The sequence below is a fragment of the Dasypus novemcinctus genome, chromosome 9 (genome assembly GCF_030445035.2).
Source record: "Dasypus novemcinctus isolate mDasNov1 chromosome 9, mDasNov1.1.hap2, whole genome shotgun sequence".
In the NCBI taxonomy this organism is placed as follows: Eukaryota; Metazoa; Chordata; class Mammalia; order Cingulata; family Dasypodidae; genus Dasypus; species Dasypus novemcinctus.
In genome coordinates, this window is record NC_080681.1 from 130,950,331 (window position 1) to 130,968,361 (window position 18,031).

Here is an 18,031-nt window from a genome sequence, read left to right on the forward strand (position 1 = left end):
TGCGTAACTTGTAACAGAAACTACATAAAGGTGGGGACGCAGGGGTGCAGGAACGTAGCGCGTGTACACCACTCAAGTTAACTTGGTACTAAAACCAACACGACTGTGAAGGTTCAGTATGTTAAAGTTAAGCCCCATGGAAACTACGATCAAAGTATCAGAGAACAGACAAGCTCACAGAAACAGAAACTAAAGTACAGGCTGACAGCACGGGAGCAGGGGGGCAACGGGAGGTCGTGCTCAGCGGCTGCAGGGCTTCCGTTTGGGGAAACGGGGAAGTTGTAGTAATGGAAGGTGGCGAAGGCCCCACGATACGGCGAGTGTGATTAATTCCAGTGAACGTGAGCTTGGGAGGGGTTGAGATGGGAAAGCTGATGTGTGTTCCAACAATTAAAAGCAAAGAAAAGGCAACTAAAGAGACAATGACAATTTTTTTTTAAGATTTTTTATTTATTTCTCTCCCCCCTGTCCCCCAGTTGTCTGCTCTCCGTGTCCATTTGCTGTGTGTTCTTCTGTGTCCACTTGCATCCTTGTCAGCAGCATGGGAATCTGTGTTTCTTTTTGCTGCATCATCTTGCTGCGTCAGCTCTCTGTGTGTGCGGCGCCATTCCTGGGCAGACTGCACTTTCTTTCACGCTGGGTGGCTCTCCTTACGGGGCGCACTCCTTGCGCATGGGGCTCCCCTACGCGGGGGACACCCCTGCGTGGCAGGGCACTCCTCGCGTGCATCAGCACAAGGGTGTTTGAACCGCGGACCTCCCATGTGGTAGGCGGACGCCCTAACCACTGGGCCAAGTCGGCTTCCTGAGACAATGACAATTAAAAGCAATAAGTGACGCTGGATGAAATTTCACAAGGAAGGAGAAAAGACTCAAAAAGATATTACTGGAGGAGGACTGTGGGAAGATGGCAGAGGAGGGAGCTCCAGGAACCAGTCCCTTCGCTGAAACAACTTTTAAACTGGCAGTAACTGTCTGAATCAACTATTTTGAAACTCTAGAGTCTAGTGGAACCCTTGCAGCATCCAGGAGTGGGAGAAAGAGGCTGGTCACTGCAGGAAACACCAGGGCGTTCCACCCTGCCACAGCGGGCAGGGCAGGCAGCAGTGGGGCCTGCGGGCCAGGCTTCCGGGTGGGCTCTGAGGACCTGGAGCGCCAAGGATCACTAACAGCTGCAGCTGAGCGATGCGTGAGATCGCCGGTGGCTGGTCTGAGGGCGGACGTTGTTCCAGCCCTCCTTAGGCAAAAGGACAGAGGACTCTAAAGGCAGGAACTGTCCTCAGAACTACGGAAAACAGCCAGAGGGCGCCATTAACTGGGCAAATGTCAGCTTCGAAAGCTGTAGAAGCTGCTCCTGGCTGCCTTGCGGGGCCTCGTGGGCCTAGGGATGAGCCAGCTTGCACTCCAGTGTGGGTGCAGTCCCTGTGCACATACTGGGGTGCACGTGTGCAATCTATCCGGTGCAAGTGTGAGGGACTGAACCAGGAAACTTGTCTGGGCCCCCGAGAACCCGTCCTGAAGCAGAGGTGCAGCTTGCAGACACTGAAACAGCGCAGGACACGACAACGTCGAGGCAGCCGGCAGGGACCACTCGCACCAAGGCACAGGCAGAGCACCCAGGGGGTGACAGACTATCTCAGAGGGAGAAGAAGGCATACGCGCTCCAACCCCTGTAAACTGTAAAGGCGGGAGACCCTGAGGCCACACGGACGCACGTGCCCAGGAGAAGGGGCAGGCTGCAGGCTCCACACACGCGCCGGTAAGGCAGAGAGGACCTGCACACCCCACTTGCCTTGGGCTGATCCTCCAAGATCAGATCTCTAGAGGACAGCACCAGACGACGCAGAGCCCATTTGAGAAGACAGTGGAAGGTGTTTTTTACTTAAGTTTGTTTGTTTTGGCTAGTTCCTGGCATTCAAGAAAATCTGTCATATCACTAGACAGATACAAACTTAAGGAAAAGACAGATGAGGAACTAAATCCCAGAGATAATACTTTAAAATATTAAAACGTGCAACAAAAGATTACAAGACAAAGAACAAGAAATGATGACTCAACCAAAGAAAGGACCAGATAAAAATCCAGAAACCATCAATAAAGAGGACGAGACTTTGGACATACTGGACAAAGACTAAAAAAAAAAAATCCTCAGTTTGCATAAGGAGATAAAGGAAAACATGGAGAAACAACTAAAGGATCTGCAAAAAACAATGAATAAATAATATGAAAATCTCCTTGAGATTTCCAATAGGAACCAAACAGAAATACTAGAGTTGAAGACCACAATAAGTGAAATGAAAGCCTCCCTAGAGGGTTTCAGAAACTGGACTTGGAAGAAGAAATAATCAGTGATCACAAAGACAAGAGAATGGCAACTATTCAGGCAGAGGAGCAGAAAGATAAAACAATAAGAAAAGAGTGAACAGCGCCTAAGAGAGTATGGGACACCAGTCCAGTATTATGGGAGGATCCAAGAAGAAAAAGAAAGAGGCAGAAGGAATATCCAAAGAAATAATGACAGAAAACTTACCAAATTTAACTAAAGACATGAATATGCACATTCAAAAAACCCAAGGAACCCCACGCAGAATAAACTCCGAATCATGCCCAGACCATGGCAATCCAAGCGTCCAAATGCCAAAGACAACGAGAGGGTGAAAGCTGCAAGAGAAAAGCTACAAGTTAGGTACAAAGGATAACCAATAAAATAAAGTGCTGCTTTCTCATCAGAAACTATGATGGCAAAAAGGTATGGGTATAAAATATTTCAGATGCTAAAAGAAAACAAGTGTCAAGTAAGACTTTTGTATACAGTGAGACTTCCCTTCAAAAATGGAGAGGCTAAGACATTTCCAGATAAACAAGTGCTAAGGAATTCACGACCACTGGACTTGCCCAACAAGCAATGCAAACGGGTATTTAGACACAAGTAGGTTGAGAGTGAAAGGACAGAGGGAATATACGAAGCAAAATTAATAACCAAAAGAGAAACAGGGTAGTATTACTAATATCAGATAAAAGACTTTAAGTCAAAAACTGTTATGAGGGAGAAAGACGGTCCCTGTATCCTTGATAAAGGGGTCAACTCGTGGGAGGGAGGAGCAACATAATGGGAGGGAGGGGCAACATACAAACATGGGAGAGTGCCAGAAGTTCATTGAGAACTAAATGTTGAGTAAAACGTATCAAAGTATAAGTAGGAGGGTTACCTGGTTAGGACGCTCAGGGGGTATGGTCTGATGCGGGACGGACTCCGGAGGGAACAGCTGAAGGCTCATTTTGCCAAGGTGGGTTCTACCATTGGGTGGGGTGGACCCATATCCTGGGGAAGACTAATGCCGTCGAATAGAGAGAACTGTATCTCTTGTGAGAAAGGACGGCTCCCAGGGCATTAGATTGGCAGGCGTTGTGGGCCCTAAGGGGAGGGGAAAATGGACGTGCAATGGATGGAACAAAGGTAAATAAGGGGGCAAAAGAGGAGTTATGTGAGAGTACACGAGGATGAATATAAAACAGCTAATATTACACCAAAAACATATAGGGGACGACAGACTAATAATGAAAACCATAAGACAAAACATAGGATAACTAAAAAATTTAGAAAACTGTACAACCTAAAGTATGGACCACATAGTAAGCACAAATGTTACCTTGTTTGAAAACTATAGTTTCGGAATCTGTACATCAGTTTCAGGAAATATGATATGAATAAGTTAAAAGATTATTGCTGTGGAAGGGAAAAGGTTTTATGGTGGATCTGGGGAAATACTGTATATTGTATATATGAATTTTGGTGATCTAAGACTCTTCTGAAGCTGACATTATGTTGGGATTCAATTTACGGGAAGTTTTGGATCACAGAGTGGTTCAACAATGGCAGCGGAGGAATACTGATATGGGATGTTATTGACAGGATATATATGGTTGACAGGGAGTTATACAGGGCATATGCCCAGGGTATATGGTAATGTCTATGTATACTCATAGTGGAAACAATTAAAAACAACAGCTGGGGGGGTACTGGGCTCCTGGCCGGGGGGTCACTGTTGTGGGCCCTGGGAGAGCAGCGGCAATCCTCCAGGTGCAACGGCAAGAACCAGGAAGGAAGGAGGGCCCAACAGTGGGCTCTTGATACTAATGGCTACACTTTTGAGCCTATGCACCTGCAATAAGAACAAGGCCTAGAGTAGCATTGTGCCTGGGGGTTTCCTCCTGACAGCCTTCATGTTACTCAAATGTGGCCACTCTCACAGCCAAACTCAGCATGTAGATGTGATGCATTCCCCCCAGCGTGGGACACGACACCCGGGGATGAGCCTCCCTGGCACCGAGGGATCACTACCACATACCAGCTCAAGAAGCAACTAGAAAATGACCTTGAATTAAAGATTCAATGCGGAACAGCAGAATATACCTGTCTACATATAATAACATGACTTCGGGAAGCGGTTTGACCTAATGTAAGGGGGAAATGGAAAGGAGAAATGAGATTATAAGGCTGTGAGTCTCTAAAAAAGAGTCTGGAGGTTGTCAGAAGGAATACCCCTATGTACAACTGAACAGAGTCTAAGAGACAGATAAGGTAGATACAACCCCAGGTATTGGTTCTTTTGAGGGATAAAGAGACCCACGGGTTCTATGGTCATGGCAGAAGGGGTTCACTGCCATGACAGATGGCCCTTCTTTGGAGCTGGTGTTTCTGCGTGATGGAAATGGACTCAGAGGGGATCTCTTTTCACAAGACTTGCATGCTACTTTATTGGAATTGTAGTTGGTGCTGGGTTTAAGATATATGTAGGGGATTTGAATCTCTGGACTGATAATATGACACCCAGGCCCAGAGCCTCAACAGACTTCAGCTCCTACACTTTGACTTATTGGACTTACTCCACTCAGCTAACATGGAGTTGAAGAAGGTCAACCACCACAACATGGAGCCTAGAGTGTCTACAACTAGAAGTGGGAAGAGTGCATCCAGTACCCATGTGCAATCTAAGCCCTCACTTGACATAGGTGTGCAATGGACACAACCAATCCAATGTCCACAGAGAAAATGTGGAATGGGTGTGGGAACGGTAGCCATGGTGGCTGCTGGGTGTGGGGAACGGGAGGAAGAGATGAGATGTGGAGGCGTTTTCGGGACGTGGAGTTGTCCTGGATAATGCTTCACGGACAATTACGGGACACTGTAGATCCCCCCAGGGCCCACTGGATGGAACGTGAGAGAGTCTGGGCTATGATGTGGACCACTGACTATGGGGTGCAGTGATGCTCAGAGATGAACTTACCAGGTACAATGGATGTATCACGATGATGGGAGAGAGTGTTGCTGTGGGGGGAGTGGGGGGCGGGGGTGGTGGGGTTGAATGGGACCTCATATATATATTTTTTAATGTAATTTAAAATAATAATAATAAATAAATATTAAAAAAAAAAAGAAAATTTAAAATGAGAAAAAAATTTTTTAAAAAAATTTAAAAAAAAAAAAAAAAGGGGTCAACTCAACAAGAAGACATAATAAATATATATGCACCTGACAGCAAAGCCCCAAAATAAATGAAGCAAATATTGACAGATAGGGAGGGAGAAACAGTTCCACCTGAGCAGGAGGAGACGTCAACAGGGCACTTTCATAATGGACAGGACATCTAGACAGAAGATCAGCAAGGAAAGAGAGGACTTGAACCACATTCTGAACGAGCCGGGCCCAACAGGCCTCTGCAGAGCCCTTCGCCCACCAGCAGCAGAACACACGTTCTTCTCAAGTGCACGTGCGTCACTCTCCAGGATGGATCACACCTCAGGTCATAAAACAAGTCTCAATAAATTCAAAGATTGAAGTCATACAAATGTTTCTTCTTTAACTCCAGCAAAATGAAGCTAGAAATCAGTAAGAGTGGAAGAAATGGAAAATTCAGAAATATGTGGAAATTAAACAGTGTACTCCAAGAACCAATGTGTCAAGGAAGAAATCACAAGGGAATTAGGAACTATCTTGAGGTGAAGGAAAATGAAGGCAATGCATTCTAAAACTTACAGGAAGCAGCAAAGGCAGTGCTGAGAAGGATATTTATATCCTTACATGCTTAAAGAAGATCTCAAATAAAGACCTAACCTCACAACTGGAATATCTAGAAAAGAAGAGCTAACCAAACCCCAAGCAAGAAGGAAGGAAATAGCAAAAATTAGAGCAAAGATAAATAGACCAGTAAAAGCAATCAAGAAAATTTTTTAAAAGTTGGTTCTTTGCAATGATCAATAAAACTGACAAATCTTGAGCTATAGAGAAAAAGAAGAAAAGACAGAGGGTATAAATAACTAAAATCAGAAATGAAGAGGGGAACATTATTATGGATTATTAAATCCATATGAAAAGGATTATAAGGGGAGAAGATGTAGCTCAAATGCTTGAGTGCCTGCTTCCCATGTACAAGGTCCCAGGTTCAATCTCCAGTACCCCCTAAAAACAAACATCAAAAAAACCAGGGGAGCGGATATGGCTGACACGGTTGAGCCCCTGCCTACCACAGGGAGGTCCCACGTTCAGTTCCTGATGCCTCCTAAAGAAGACAGCAAGCTGGCACGACGGGCATGGTAAGCAGATGCGACAAGAGACATAAGAAGAAGGGCATAATGAGAGACACAATAACGTAGGAAGCGGAGGTTCCTGGGCCTCCTAAAGAGGATGAGCAAGACAGCAAGCTCACACGACGGCAGGCGCGGCCGGCTCCACCTAATGCAGCAAGAGACACAAGAAAAACACCACGAGAGACACCCAAAGCAGGGAACAGAGGTGGCTCAGCGATGACGCACCTCCCTGCCATATCAGAGGTTCCTGGTGCCTCCTGAAGAAACAAGACAAACAGACACAGCAAGTGCAAACAACAAGGGGGTGGGGAGAAATAAATTTTAAAAATGAATCTTAAAAAAAAAACAAAACCAACTCTCGCTGGAGAGCAGATGTAGCTCAGTAGTTGAGCACCTGCTTCCCATGTACAAGGTCCTGGGATCAATCCCCGGTACCTCATAAAAAATTTTAAAAAAGATTATAAAAGGATACTATAAAGAACTATATGCCAACTAATTAGATAACACAGACAAAATGGACAAATTCCTAGAAACACACAAACTACCTACACTAGTAAAAAATAGGATATCTCAACAGACCAATAAATAGTAGAGATTGAGTCAGTCATCAAAAACCTCCCAAAAAACAAAAGCCCAGGACCAGATGGATTCACAGGTGAGTTTCACCAAGATTTAATACCAATTCTGCTCAAACTCTTTCAAAAAACTGAAGGAAGGAATACTCCTTAACTCTTTCTATGGGGCCAGCATCACCAGATAAAGACAGACCAAGAAAATAATATTACAGACCAACAACCCTTATGAATATAGATGCAAAAATCCTCAACAAAATACCAGCAAACCAAGTCCAACCACACATTAAGATAAGAATTATACACTATGATCAAGTGTGATTTATTCCTGGTATGTTCGGTGGTTCAAATAAGAAAATATACCCAATTAATAGAATGAAGGGAAAAAACACATGATCATCTCAATTGATAAAGAAAAGGCATCGGACTAAATCGAACACCCCTTCCTGATAAAAATACTATGTAACTAGGAATAGAAGGAAACATCCTCAGCATGATAAAGGGCATGTCTGAAAAACGCACAGCTGTCATCACCATCAACGGTGAAAGACCGAAAACTTTCCCCCTAAGACCTGGAACAAAACAAGGGTGCCCACTGTTACCACTGTCATTCAAACTGTGCTCGAAGTTCTAGCCAGAGCAATTAAGCAAGAGAAAGAAATAAAAGACATATAAATAGGAAAGGAAGAAGTGAAACTTCCTGTTTGCAGATAGCATGATCCTGAAAATTTCACAACAAACCTGCTAGAACTAATAAACAAATGCAGCAAAGTGGTGAGACACAAGATCAACACAGGGAAACGGACTTGGCCCAGTGGTTAGGGCGTCCGTCTACCACATGGGAGGTCCGCGGTTCAAACCCCGGGCCTCCCTGACCCGTGTGGAGCTGGCCCACGCGCAGTGCTGATGCGTGCAAGGAGTGCCGTGCCATGCAGAGGTGTCCCCCGCGTAGGGGAGCCCCACGTGCAAGGAGTGCGCCCTGTAAGGAGAGCCGCCCAGCGTGAAAGAAAGTGCAGCCTGCCCAGGAATGGCACTGCCCACACTTCCCGTGCCACTGATGACAACAGAAGCGGACAAAGAAACAAGAGAAACAAGATGCAGCAAATAGACACAGAGAACAAACAACTGGCGGGGGGGTGGGGGGGGGGGTGGGAAATAAAATAAATAAATCTTAAAAAAAAAAAGATCAACACACAAAAATCAGTAGTGTTTCTATACACCAGTAATGAACACTCTGAAAAGGAGGTCAAGGAAAAAAAAATCTACAATAGCAACTAAAAGAATCAAGTATCTGGGAATAAATCTAACCAGGGATGTAAAGGGCATATATACAGAAAACTACAAAACATTGCTAAAAGAAATCGAAGACGACCTAAATAAATGGAAGGTCATTCTGTGTTCATGGATCAGAAAACTAAATATTTTTAAGATATCAATTCTACCCAAAGCTATTTATTAATACAGATTCAACGTGATCCTAATCAAAATTCCAACAGCCTCCTCCTGTGCAGAAATGGAAAAGCCAGTCACGCAATTAATAGGGAAGGGTAAGGGACCTCAGATAGCAAAGCCGTCTTGAAAAGGAACCAAGTTGGAGGAGCCACACTTCCCAATCTTGAAACTTATTCCCAAGCCATAATAATCAAAAGAGTCTGGTGCTGACACAAGAGCAGATACAAAGACCACTGGCGCTTAACTGAGGGCTCAGAAATCAACCTTCACATTCATGGCCAACAGATCTGTTTTTTGTTTTTTTATTGAAGTATACAACTCATAAACATACATAATAAATGTACAGTAATAGCTGAGAACTTACAAACATGTATAACATCATACAGGACTCTCATAACTCACTCTACCATCAATACCTTGCATTGTTGTTAATCGTTTTTAACTAATGATCAAAGGGCATTGTCAAAATATTACTACTAACCAAAGTATTTTCCCCAACCCACCCTACTATTATTTTTATCATTTATATATGAATATACGTAAATAGTAAGTGTATAGTAAAAGTTGTGAACTTAGGAAGCAAACATGCATAACCTCATACAGGGGTCCCATACATCAACACTCCACTAACACCTTGCATTGTCGTGAAATGTTTGTTAGATTATGAAATAATATTGTCAAAATGTTACTACTAATTATAGTCCTTATCTTATATTTGGTGTATTTTCCCCCAACCCACCCTATTATTATTTTTTAAATATGTTTTTATGACAGAATTTGCAAACTTATGAAACAATCATGCACATATGCAGAATTCCCAAACAGCACCCCTCCATCCACACACCACACTGCAGTGGAACATTTGCTACAGGTAAGATAATATCATCTGATTGTTACCATGTCCATAGTGTACATTTGGCTCACATTTTCCTTACTTCCTCAGTATCAACACAGTACAACTTTGGCATAGGTGCAAAGATATTATATTATTACTGCTAACTACAGTCCATAGGTTACTCCGGCTGTATTTTTCCCATGCTTCTCCACATTCCCAACAGCCCGCAGCAGTGTTGTACAGCCGCTCTAGCTCACAAAGGACACTCTTGCATCTGTACCATCAACCACAATTCTCAGCCATCTCTTGGTTTACTGTGCTATTCAGTTCCTAGATTATTCTCTAGCATTCTGTCAATTGGCATTTACATACCCAGGTTACCATTTTTAGTCACATCCCATTTATAAATTAGCTGTTATTCACTGTGTGTTACCATCCACTCTATACATTTCCATACTTTTACAGTAAAGCTAATTAAAACTTTTATATACATTAAACATCAGTAATCCATCTCATTGTCCTCTTCTCTCCTTTAAGAATTCACCACCTACCACCAGGTCTTGAAGATATTTTCCAATAATTTCTTCTAGAAGTTTTATGGTTCTTGCTTTTATTTTTGGTTTTTGATCCATTTTTAGTTAATTTTTGGATAAGGTATGAGATAGGGGTCCTCTTTCCTTCTTTTGGCTAAGGATATCCAATTCTCTCAGCACCATTTGTTGAATGGACTGTTCTGCCCGAGCTATGTGGGTTTGACAGGCTAGTCAAAAATCACTTGACCATACACGTGAGGGTCTGTTTCTGAACGATCAGTTTGGTTCCATTGGTCTATGTGTCTGTTTTTATGCCAGTACCATGCAGTTTTTACCACTGTAGCTAGGTAATATGATTTAAAGTCCAGAGATGAGAGTTTGCTGTCTGCTTTTCCTTTTTTAAGATGTTTCTGGCTATTCAGAACCCCTTATCTTTCCAAATAAATTTGATAATCGTGTTTTTAATTTTAAAAAATGCTGGTAGAATTTTTACTGGGATTGCATTGAATCTGTATATCAATTTGAGTAGAACTGACATCTTAATGATATTTAGTCTTCCAACCCGTGAGCATGGAATGTTCTTCCAGTTATTCAGGACTTTTTTTTATTTCTTTTAACACTGAGATGCAGTTTTCTGAATACAAGTACCTTACATCGTTGGTTAATTTTATTCCTGACTATTTGAGTTTTATCCATCATATTTTATTTTCACCACTCTTTTGACACTTTTAGTTACTTTTATTGATACAATCTTCATTTCTAGACTCTCTTCCAGGCCTCCTGTCTTTTCTTTTCAGGCTCTATCACACCCTTTAGTGTTTCCTGTAAATCTGGTCTCTTGCTTAGAAATGCTCTCGGTTTCTGTTTATCTATGAATATTCTAATCTCACCCTCATTTTTGAAAGACAATCTTGCTGAATATAAGATTCTTGGCTGGAAGTTTTTCTCTTGTAGTAATTAAATATATCAGACCACTGACTTCTTGCCTCCACGGCTTCCGGTGAGAAATCAGCACTAATTGTTATTGGGTGTCCCTTATATGTTATGAATTGCTTTTCTCTTGCTATTCTCAGAATGCTCTCTTTGAATTTGGCATTTGACATTCTGATAAATAAGTGTCTCGGAGTTGGTCTATTCAGATTTTATCAGATGTGAGTATGCTGTGCTTCTTGGACATGGATATCTATGTCTTTCAGTAGGGTTGGGAAATTTCCTACCATTAATTCTTCAAATATTCCTTCGGTCCTTTTCCCTTCTCTTCTTCTGGGACACCCATGACATGTATGTTTGCATGTCTTTTGTTGTTATTTAGTTCCCTGAAACCTTGTTCAACTTTTTCCATTCTTTTCTTCATATGTTCTTTTTTATGTTCACTTTAGAGGTCATTTCTTCAAGCTCACCAATCCTTGTGCCTCCTCAAATCTATTACATGATTCCAGTGTTTTTAAATTTCATTTATTGCACCTTTCTTTCCCATAAGAGCTGCTATTTTTCTATGTATGCTTTCAAATTCTTCTTTGTGCTCCCAATGTCTTTTTTTTGGGGGGGGGAGCGGAGTTTGCTCGTTTATTGGGCTGGTCCCGGGTGGGACCTGGAAGAAGGTGTTGGGCCACTTGGTGGTGAAGCGCGGCTTGTGCTGGCGCCGCAGGACGTGGTGGGGGCAGCGGGGACGTGACCTTGGAGTCGGGGAGCTGCTTGACGGATGGACGGCGGCACTTGCTGGCCACGATCTCCTCCACCTTCATGGCCTGGATGGAGTGGGCGCGCGGTGCCGGGCTCCCATGTTGCGGTCTGGGGGACGAGGAGCCCGGTCATCACCCCCCCACTGTGCGGCGCCCCTGGGGTACAGAACCTCTGCATTCACTCTGAGGGGTGCGGCACAGCCCCCCAAAGGTGACGACGTTCGCTTGCTGTCTGCACCGCTGCTGGAACCGCTGTTACCATAAACTGCGGCTCTTGGCCAATGTCTTCTTAATATCCTTAATCTCTGCAGCCATCTCATTGAATTTATTAAGATTTGTTTGAACATCTCTGATTAGTTGTCTCAACTCCTTTCTGTCATCTGGATGTTTATCTTATGCCTTTAACTGTCATATCGTCCTGTTTCTTGGTGTGGGTTGTAATTCTTTGTTGCTGTCTTCGCATCTGGCTTACTAGAGTATTTATTCTGGGTGCTTTTTCTCTTTAGTTTAGGGCTTCCTGCCCTTTCTCCCTTGCTGGTTGTGCAGTCGGAGCCAAGGTTGTAATTAGTGCTATAGCTGTGGAGGCACAAGCTGCCCTCACTGCGCCAGGGACCGATGAAGCTTCTCACAACTTTCTCCTTTGCCAGGGGTGGGGATAGAGTCACAGCTATGTGGAATAATCCAAGTTGTGCAGGCCTAGATTGTAGTTGCCCAGAGACTGATGAAGCTTCACACCCCTTTCTCCCCTGCCTGGGGTGGGGATAGAGCTGCAGGTGTGGGCAGCAATCTATGTAGTGCACATCCAAGACGACTGCAGTTGCCCCAGTAGACTTCTGATTTCAGTCTGTGCCAGCCAAAGATACCTGCAGTTACCTGGATAGGCTGGTGCAGGGCCCCCCCCGCCGCCTCCTCCCTGCCAGAGGCAGGGCTGAAGCCTGGTCTAGGGCTGCAGGCTGATCTAGGGGAAAGAAACCAGTTCCTACCATCACTGTGATTTTTGGTCCTGGCTTCCCCTCAGGCTGGGGGCAGAGTCAAAATGGCAGCTGCCAGCTTCTTTCTGATTTGGGCAGATTCACACCCCAGCTCTTCCCGGGGTTATACCTTAGCCAGTCGAGCCTGCCAATCAGTAGCCGAAATCAGCAGCCAACTACTAAATGCCCTGTAGCAGGAGCTGACGCTAGGAGCTCCTTACTCTGCCACCATCTTGCTGGTTGTCCCTCCAACTGATTTTTGACAAGATCACTCAATTGGGAAAGAACAGTCTCTTCAACAAACGGTGCTAGAAAAACTGGATATCCATACATGAAAGAATGAAGGTGGACCCCTACCTCACACCATATACAAAAATTAACTCAAAATGAATCAAAGACTTAAATATAAGAAACAAAACTATGAAACTCCTAGAATAAAACCTGGGAAGTATCTTTAGGACCTTGGGTTGGGGAATGGTTTCTTAGATTTTATACCCAAAGCACAGGCAGCAAAAGAAAAGAAAAAAATAGATTAATGGGACTTTATCAAAATAAGTACAAAGGACATCCTCATGAAAATAAAGAGACACAATGGGGGAAATATTTGGAAACCACATACCTGATGAACATTTAATATCCAGAATATATAAAGAACTCCTACAACTCAACCACAAAAAGGCAAACAACCCAATTAGAAAACGGGTGAAAGAATTGAATATCTTCCCCCAAGAAGATATACAAATGGCCAAAAATCACAGGAAAAGGTGTTCAACATCATTAGTCATTAGAGAATTAAAACCGCAATGAAATACCATTTCACACCCACTAGAGTGGCTAATAACAAAAGCCAGAAATCACAAATGTTGAAGATGTGCAGAAGGGGGACCCTTGTTCACTGTGGTTGCAAGTGTGAAATGGTGCAGCTGCTGGGGAACACGTTTGGCAGCTCCCCAGAAAGTTAAGTTTGGAATCACCCATTATGATTGGCAATCCCACTACCTAGATACCCAAAAGAATCAAAACAGGTTTGTTTTCTTTCTCTCCCCTCCCTCTCCCCCCAGCTGTCTGCTCTCCGTGTCCATTCGCTGTGTGTTCTTCTGTGTCTGCTTCTATCCTCATCAGCGGCACCAGGAATCTGTGTCTCTTTTTGTTGCGTCATCTTGCTGTGCCAGCTCTCTGTGTGTGCGGCACCATTCCTGGGCAGGCTGCACTTCCTTTCGCGCTGGGCGGCTCTCCTTACGGGGTGTGCTCCTTGGGTGTGGGGCTCCCCTACACGGAGGGTACTCCTGCGCGGCAGGGCACTCCTTGCGTGCATCAGCACTGCGCATGGCCAGCTCCACACGGGTCAAGGAGGCCTAGGGCTTGAACTGCGGACCTCCCGTGTGGTAGACGGACGCCCTAACCACTGGGCCACATCCGCTTCCATAAACAGGTATTTCTGAACAGATATTTGTACAGATGGTCATAGCGACGTTAGTCGCCGTTACCAAAAGAAGGAAGCAAACCAAGTATCTGTCAACCGATGAATGGACAAAGCAAGCATGGTGCATGTGGCAGGGGGATACTACTCAGCCACAAGGAGGAGCAGAGGCCTGCTGCGTGTGACGACGAGTGAACTCTGAAAACATGCTGGGTGGAATAAGCCTGACTCAAAAAGACAAGCGCCACTGATAGGAAATACTGGAATAAGCAAAGCCAGAGTCAGAAACCAGAACGCAGGCCATCAGGGGCCAGGGCAGGCGCAGGGACTGGCGAGGAGATTAAATCGCAGTTTCTACTCAGGGTGATGGGGGAGTTTGGTGACGGATGGCGGTGAGGATAGCACAATGTGGTAAACGTAATCCACTGCACTGAGTTCTATATTTGAAGGAGGCTTAAAGGGGAAATTTCGGGTTGTATACACGGTACTGGAATTTCTTAAAAAGCCACAGGCCAATAAAACAGAAACACTCACCCTACAACTCATTATAATAACATTCGTTCATCAGTCATAACAAAGTTACCACACACCTTGCACTGGTGTGTTAATAACAACAGGGGATGTATATGGGACCCCTGTATTTTCTGCACGATTTTTCTGTAAACTTACAACTTCTCTGAAAAGCAAAATCTGTGTTTTTTAAAAATGTGATGCAAGATTTGAGAGCCTGAGACGTTGTCAGACAAGACCCCAGGACATCTCCCTTCCAAGTCTCCGTTCTCAGAGATGCTCTGCGGACATCCTCAACTAGCCATCGAAGGGCGGGGAGGCGGGAAGGGACGGGCGAAGGGGTGACGGCCAGGGGCAAACGCGAGGCGCGGCTGCTAGGAGAGCCAGAGCTGGGAAGTTAAGACGCGCTCCTCCAAGGAAAACCAAAAGGAAACAAATCGTATCCCCATGATATAAGCTCTTGGGAAGACAGAGGAGCGAGGCTGGGCTGGCGTTTCAGAGAACAGGGGTGGACATGGAGCACCCTAACCGGAAAAGCCAAGAAGCAGCAGCACAAACAAGTTACTGAGAAACCAGATAATAAACGCTCGGATAAAACCACAGAGCGGCCACAGCGAGTCCCTCCGGGGGGCGCCCCTACGCCAGAGGAGCGTCTACTTAGGGAGACCTAGGAAAAGCTCAAACCCCAATTCAGATTACAAAAATCACGCAAAGCACAGATTGCAGGGGGTGAGGCCGAGGCCCCAGCCCCGCCTCCGCCGCACAGCTCCGTCCCCAGTCCGGCCCTCAACCGGGGTCCCCGCGGGCACCGGTCCCCACTCCACACCGCACCAGGCACGAGCCGCTTGACCTCGCCACAAGCCAGCGCTCCTTAAACGCCCCCCCCTAGAGCCACGACAGCAGCCACCTTCAGAAGACGAGCCTTGCGGGGCTGCCACGGCGACGAGGAAACGTGGAGCAGGCCTGCGGCCTCCAGCTCCGCGCGGGCGCGCGCCTGAGCACCCAGTAAGTCCGCGAGAACCAACACTCAGCTAGAGGACCAGCGCAGCCCGCCCTGGCCAGCAGCCCTGCCCGCCCTGGTGGGACGCTCCAGGGGGAGCAGCAGGCCCACCCCTGACCATTCAGCAGCGTGTGGTGGACGGAACGCAGCCAGCAGCCTGCTGGCAAGGCGGCCAGAGCACCTGGCGCCCACAGCTCTGCCCACGCTTGGGCAGCCCTGACCACAGACCTGACCCGAGTGGACGGCCCGCTCGGACACGGCTTTCTCCACCCCTTCGATGAAGCGGTTCACGCAGGTCTGCCGGGAGCAGACGCGGGGCTCAAGGCCAGGGCCACCCCACGCTGAGGACAGGGTGATCATACACGCCAGTCCACCCTGCTGAGACCAGATGGGCGAGTGGACAGGCAGTGAGGGTGCATGGGGTGCGCGGAGGGAGCCGGTGCAGCCACACCCACCCACCCCAGCCCGCCCCAGGCCCTAAAACGCTCAAAGGGAGCCGGCACCACAGGCCCCAGCCCTCACGTCTCTCCACGAAGGACAGGTGCCACGGGCTCTGCCGGGCACAGCACCCAGCGCACCCGCTTGGCGGCCTCGGGGTGAGGGTTCCGCTGCCACCCCAGCACGCTGTCAGCTCCGCGGCGGAGCCTGGGAGCTGCCCCCCGAACTGCAAGAGGGACGGCCCTGGCTGAAGGGGATCTGGACGTGCCCGCTGTGTCCTCAGGGACTGCAAACGCTCGGCCGACGAGACACGGCACAGACGCTGGGAGACCTTGGGCCACGGGAGTGGACTCCAAGCGACCCTGGCGGCCCCCCACCAGGCCCTGGCACGGACGGGGACCCCGACCGTGAGCGCGGGTGGCCCACGGAAGCGCCCCACACAAGGGTGGCATCTGTCGGGGGGGGGCCGGTTTGGGCTGACCGGGGGCCCTCGGACGTGCCCCAGCCGCTGCCGTCAGCCTGGAAGCAGAGGCCGGGACCGGCCCGCCGCAGAGCATGTGGACCCCGGGTCGGAGCTCAGGGGGCCTGGCACACGGCAGCCGCGGCGCCTTACATAACGGCCGCGGCCCCCAGCTTTGGGCAGACGGCAGCGGAGGAACCTCGTCTCCAGGGAACGCAGCCGAGATGCAACTGGGGGGACGCGCAGATCTGACCCGCCCGGGAGCCGCCGCGAAGGGCAGCCCCGCCTGGCAGCCCGCGGGGTGCTGCCTCGGGGGTCCCGCTTCTCCAACCTGTTCACGGCGCCACCGAGGACGGAGGCCTGGATGCCACCGAGCCCAGACCCTGTCCTGGGGCCGGGGCCTCGCCCCCCGCGGGGGTCGCACAGGACACAGGCCGCGAGTCCCGGGCCCTGGAGATGACACAGCGGATTTCTCCCGGCGAGCGCACGTGCGGTGGGCGCCCCGCTCCCGCTCCCCCTGCTCGCCCACCAGCAGCGCTGGTTTCTCGCGCTCGAGCAGCTAAACCAAGCGCGCTCCCGCGGGGCCGGGCCCAGGGCGCGCGGGGCCCTCTGGAGCCCCGGCCCTGCATGGGGGAGGGGCGGCGTGCTGCAAGTCCCCGGCCGAGGCGGGACCCTGCCCCGCAGCAGCCCCCGCCCGCCTGGCCGCGGCCCCGCGGTCTGGTTTCTCCAATCCCCCCGGCACCGCACCGGGGCCTTCGAGCGCCCCGCTCCTCGCCCAGGCGCCCCCAGCCCGTGCGCGCCTCCCTCCCACCCCCAGGCAGAGAAGCCCCGGCCGCCGCGGCGGTCCGTGGGCCGGGGGCCGCCCGTGCCAGGCTCCCGCGTGGCGCTGCGAGCGCGGCCGTCCCGGGCTCGGGGCCGCGGGGAGCAGGTGCGCGGGGCGGGGAGCGCTGCGGCGCGGGCGGGGGGCGCCCCGGCCCCACGAGCCCCGGGCCCGGCGCGCGCCGAGTCATCCCCCGCAGCCAGGGACGAGCCGCCCCCCGCCGCCCGCGCCCCCCGGCCGCCGCCACGTACCGTCCGTCTTGGGGGGGTACATGTCCTCCCGTCACCCCTGCTCGGCGCCGCGCCCGCCGCTCCTCGGCCTGTTTTCCCAGAGACCCGACCCCCGGCCCGACAACCTGCTCCGCGCCGCGCCGCCGCATCCCTGCCCGGCCGCCCGCGTCTGCACCATCTGGGCGGCGCGCCGGGGGGGCCGCGGGGCCGGGGGGGCCGCGGGGCCCGGGGGGGGGGGGCGCGGGGGCCGGCGAGGACCGCGGGGGCCGGGGGAGCGCGGGGCGGCGGGGGGTGCGGGGGCCGCGGGGGCCGGGGGGGGGGGGGTGCGCGGGCGCTGACACGCAGCCCCGGCGCGCTGGCCCCGCGGGCCCCCGGCGCAGGCAGGCCGGGCGCGGGCGCGCACTCACCGGCCCCGTCGCTCCGAGCCGTCCTCCCGGGCGCGCAGGCATCTCCTCGCTGCCCGCGGCGCCCACAATGCAGGGCGGGCTCGGGCGGGCCGGGTGGACGCGGCGCCCCCGCCT

At 49.4% G+C, this 18,031-nt stretch overlaps 1 protein-coding gene and 1 non-coding gene across 5 annotated transcripts in view; both read right to left on the reverse strand.

Moving 5' to 3' along the window:
• PRKCZ (protein kinase C zeta) overlaps positions 1–18,031 on the reverse strand; it is a 113,448-nt gene that overhangs the window by 83,423 nt on the left and 11,994 nt on the right. The window contains exon 1 of one of the 4 annotated variants that reach the window (XM_058304616.1): positions 17,918–18,025. The exons of 2 other annotated variants lie outside the window; for them this stretch is intronic. Coding sequence is in view for 1 of the 2 variants with exons in the window: in XM_058304615.2 (XP_058160598.1) it covers positions 17,532–17,553 (22 nt within the window). In the remaining variant the exon portion in view is untranslated. Of the gene's footprint in view, positions 1–17,531; positions 17,682–17,917; positions 18,026–18,031 lie in introns of those variants that run through there. One more of the 4 variants, XM_058304615.2, reaches the window with a different exon arrangement.
• On the reverse strand, positions 11,821–11,949 carry LOC111759164 (small nucleolar RNA SNORA68). Its single transcript, XR_002793246.1, has one exon. It is a non-coding gene; the product is annotated as a small nucleolar RNA SNORA68 (small nucleolar RNA).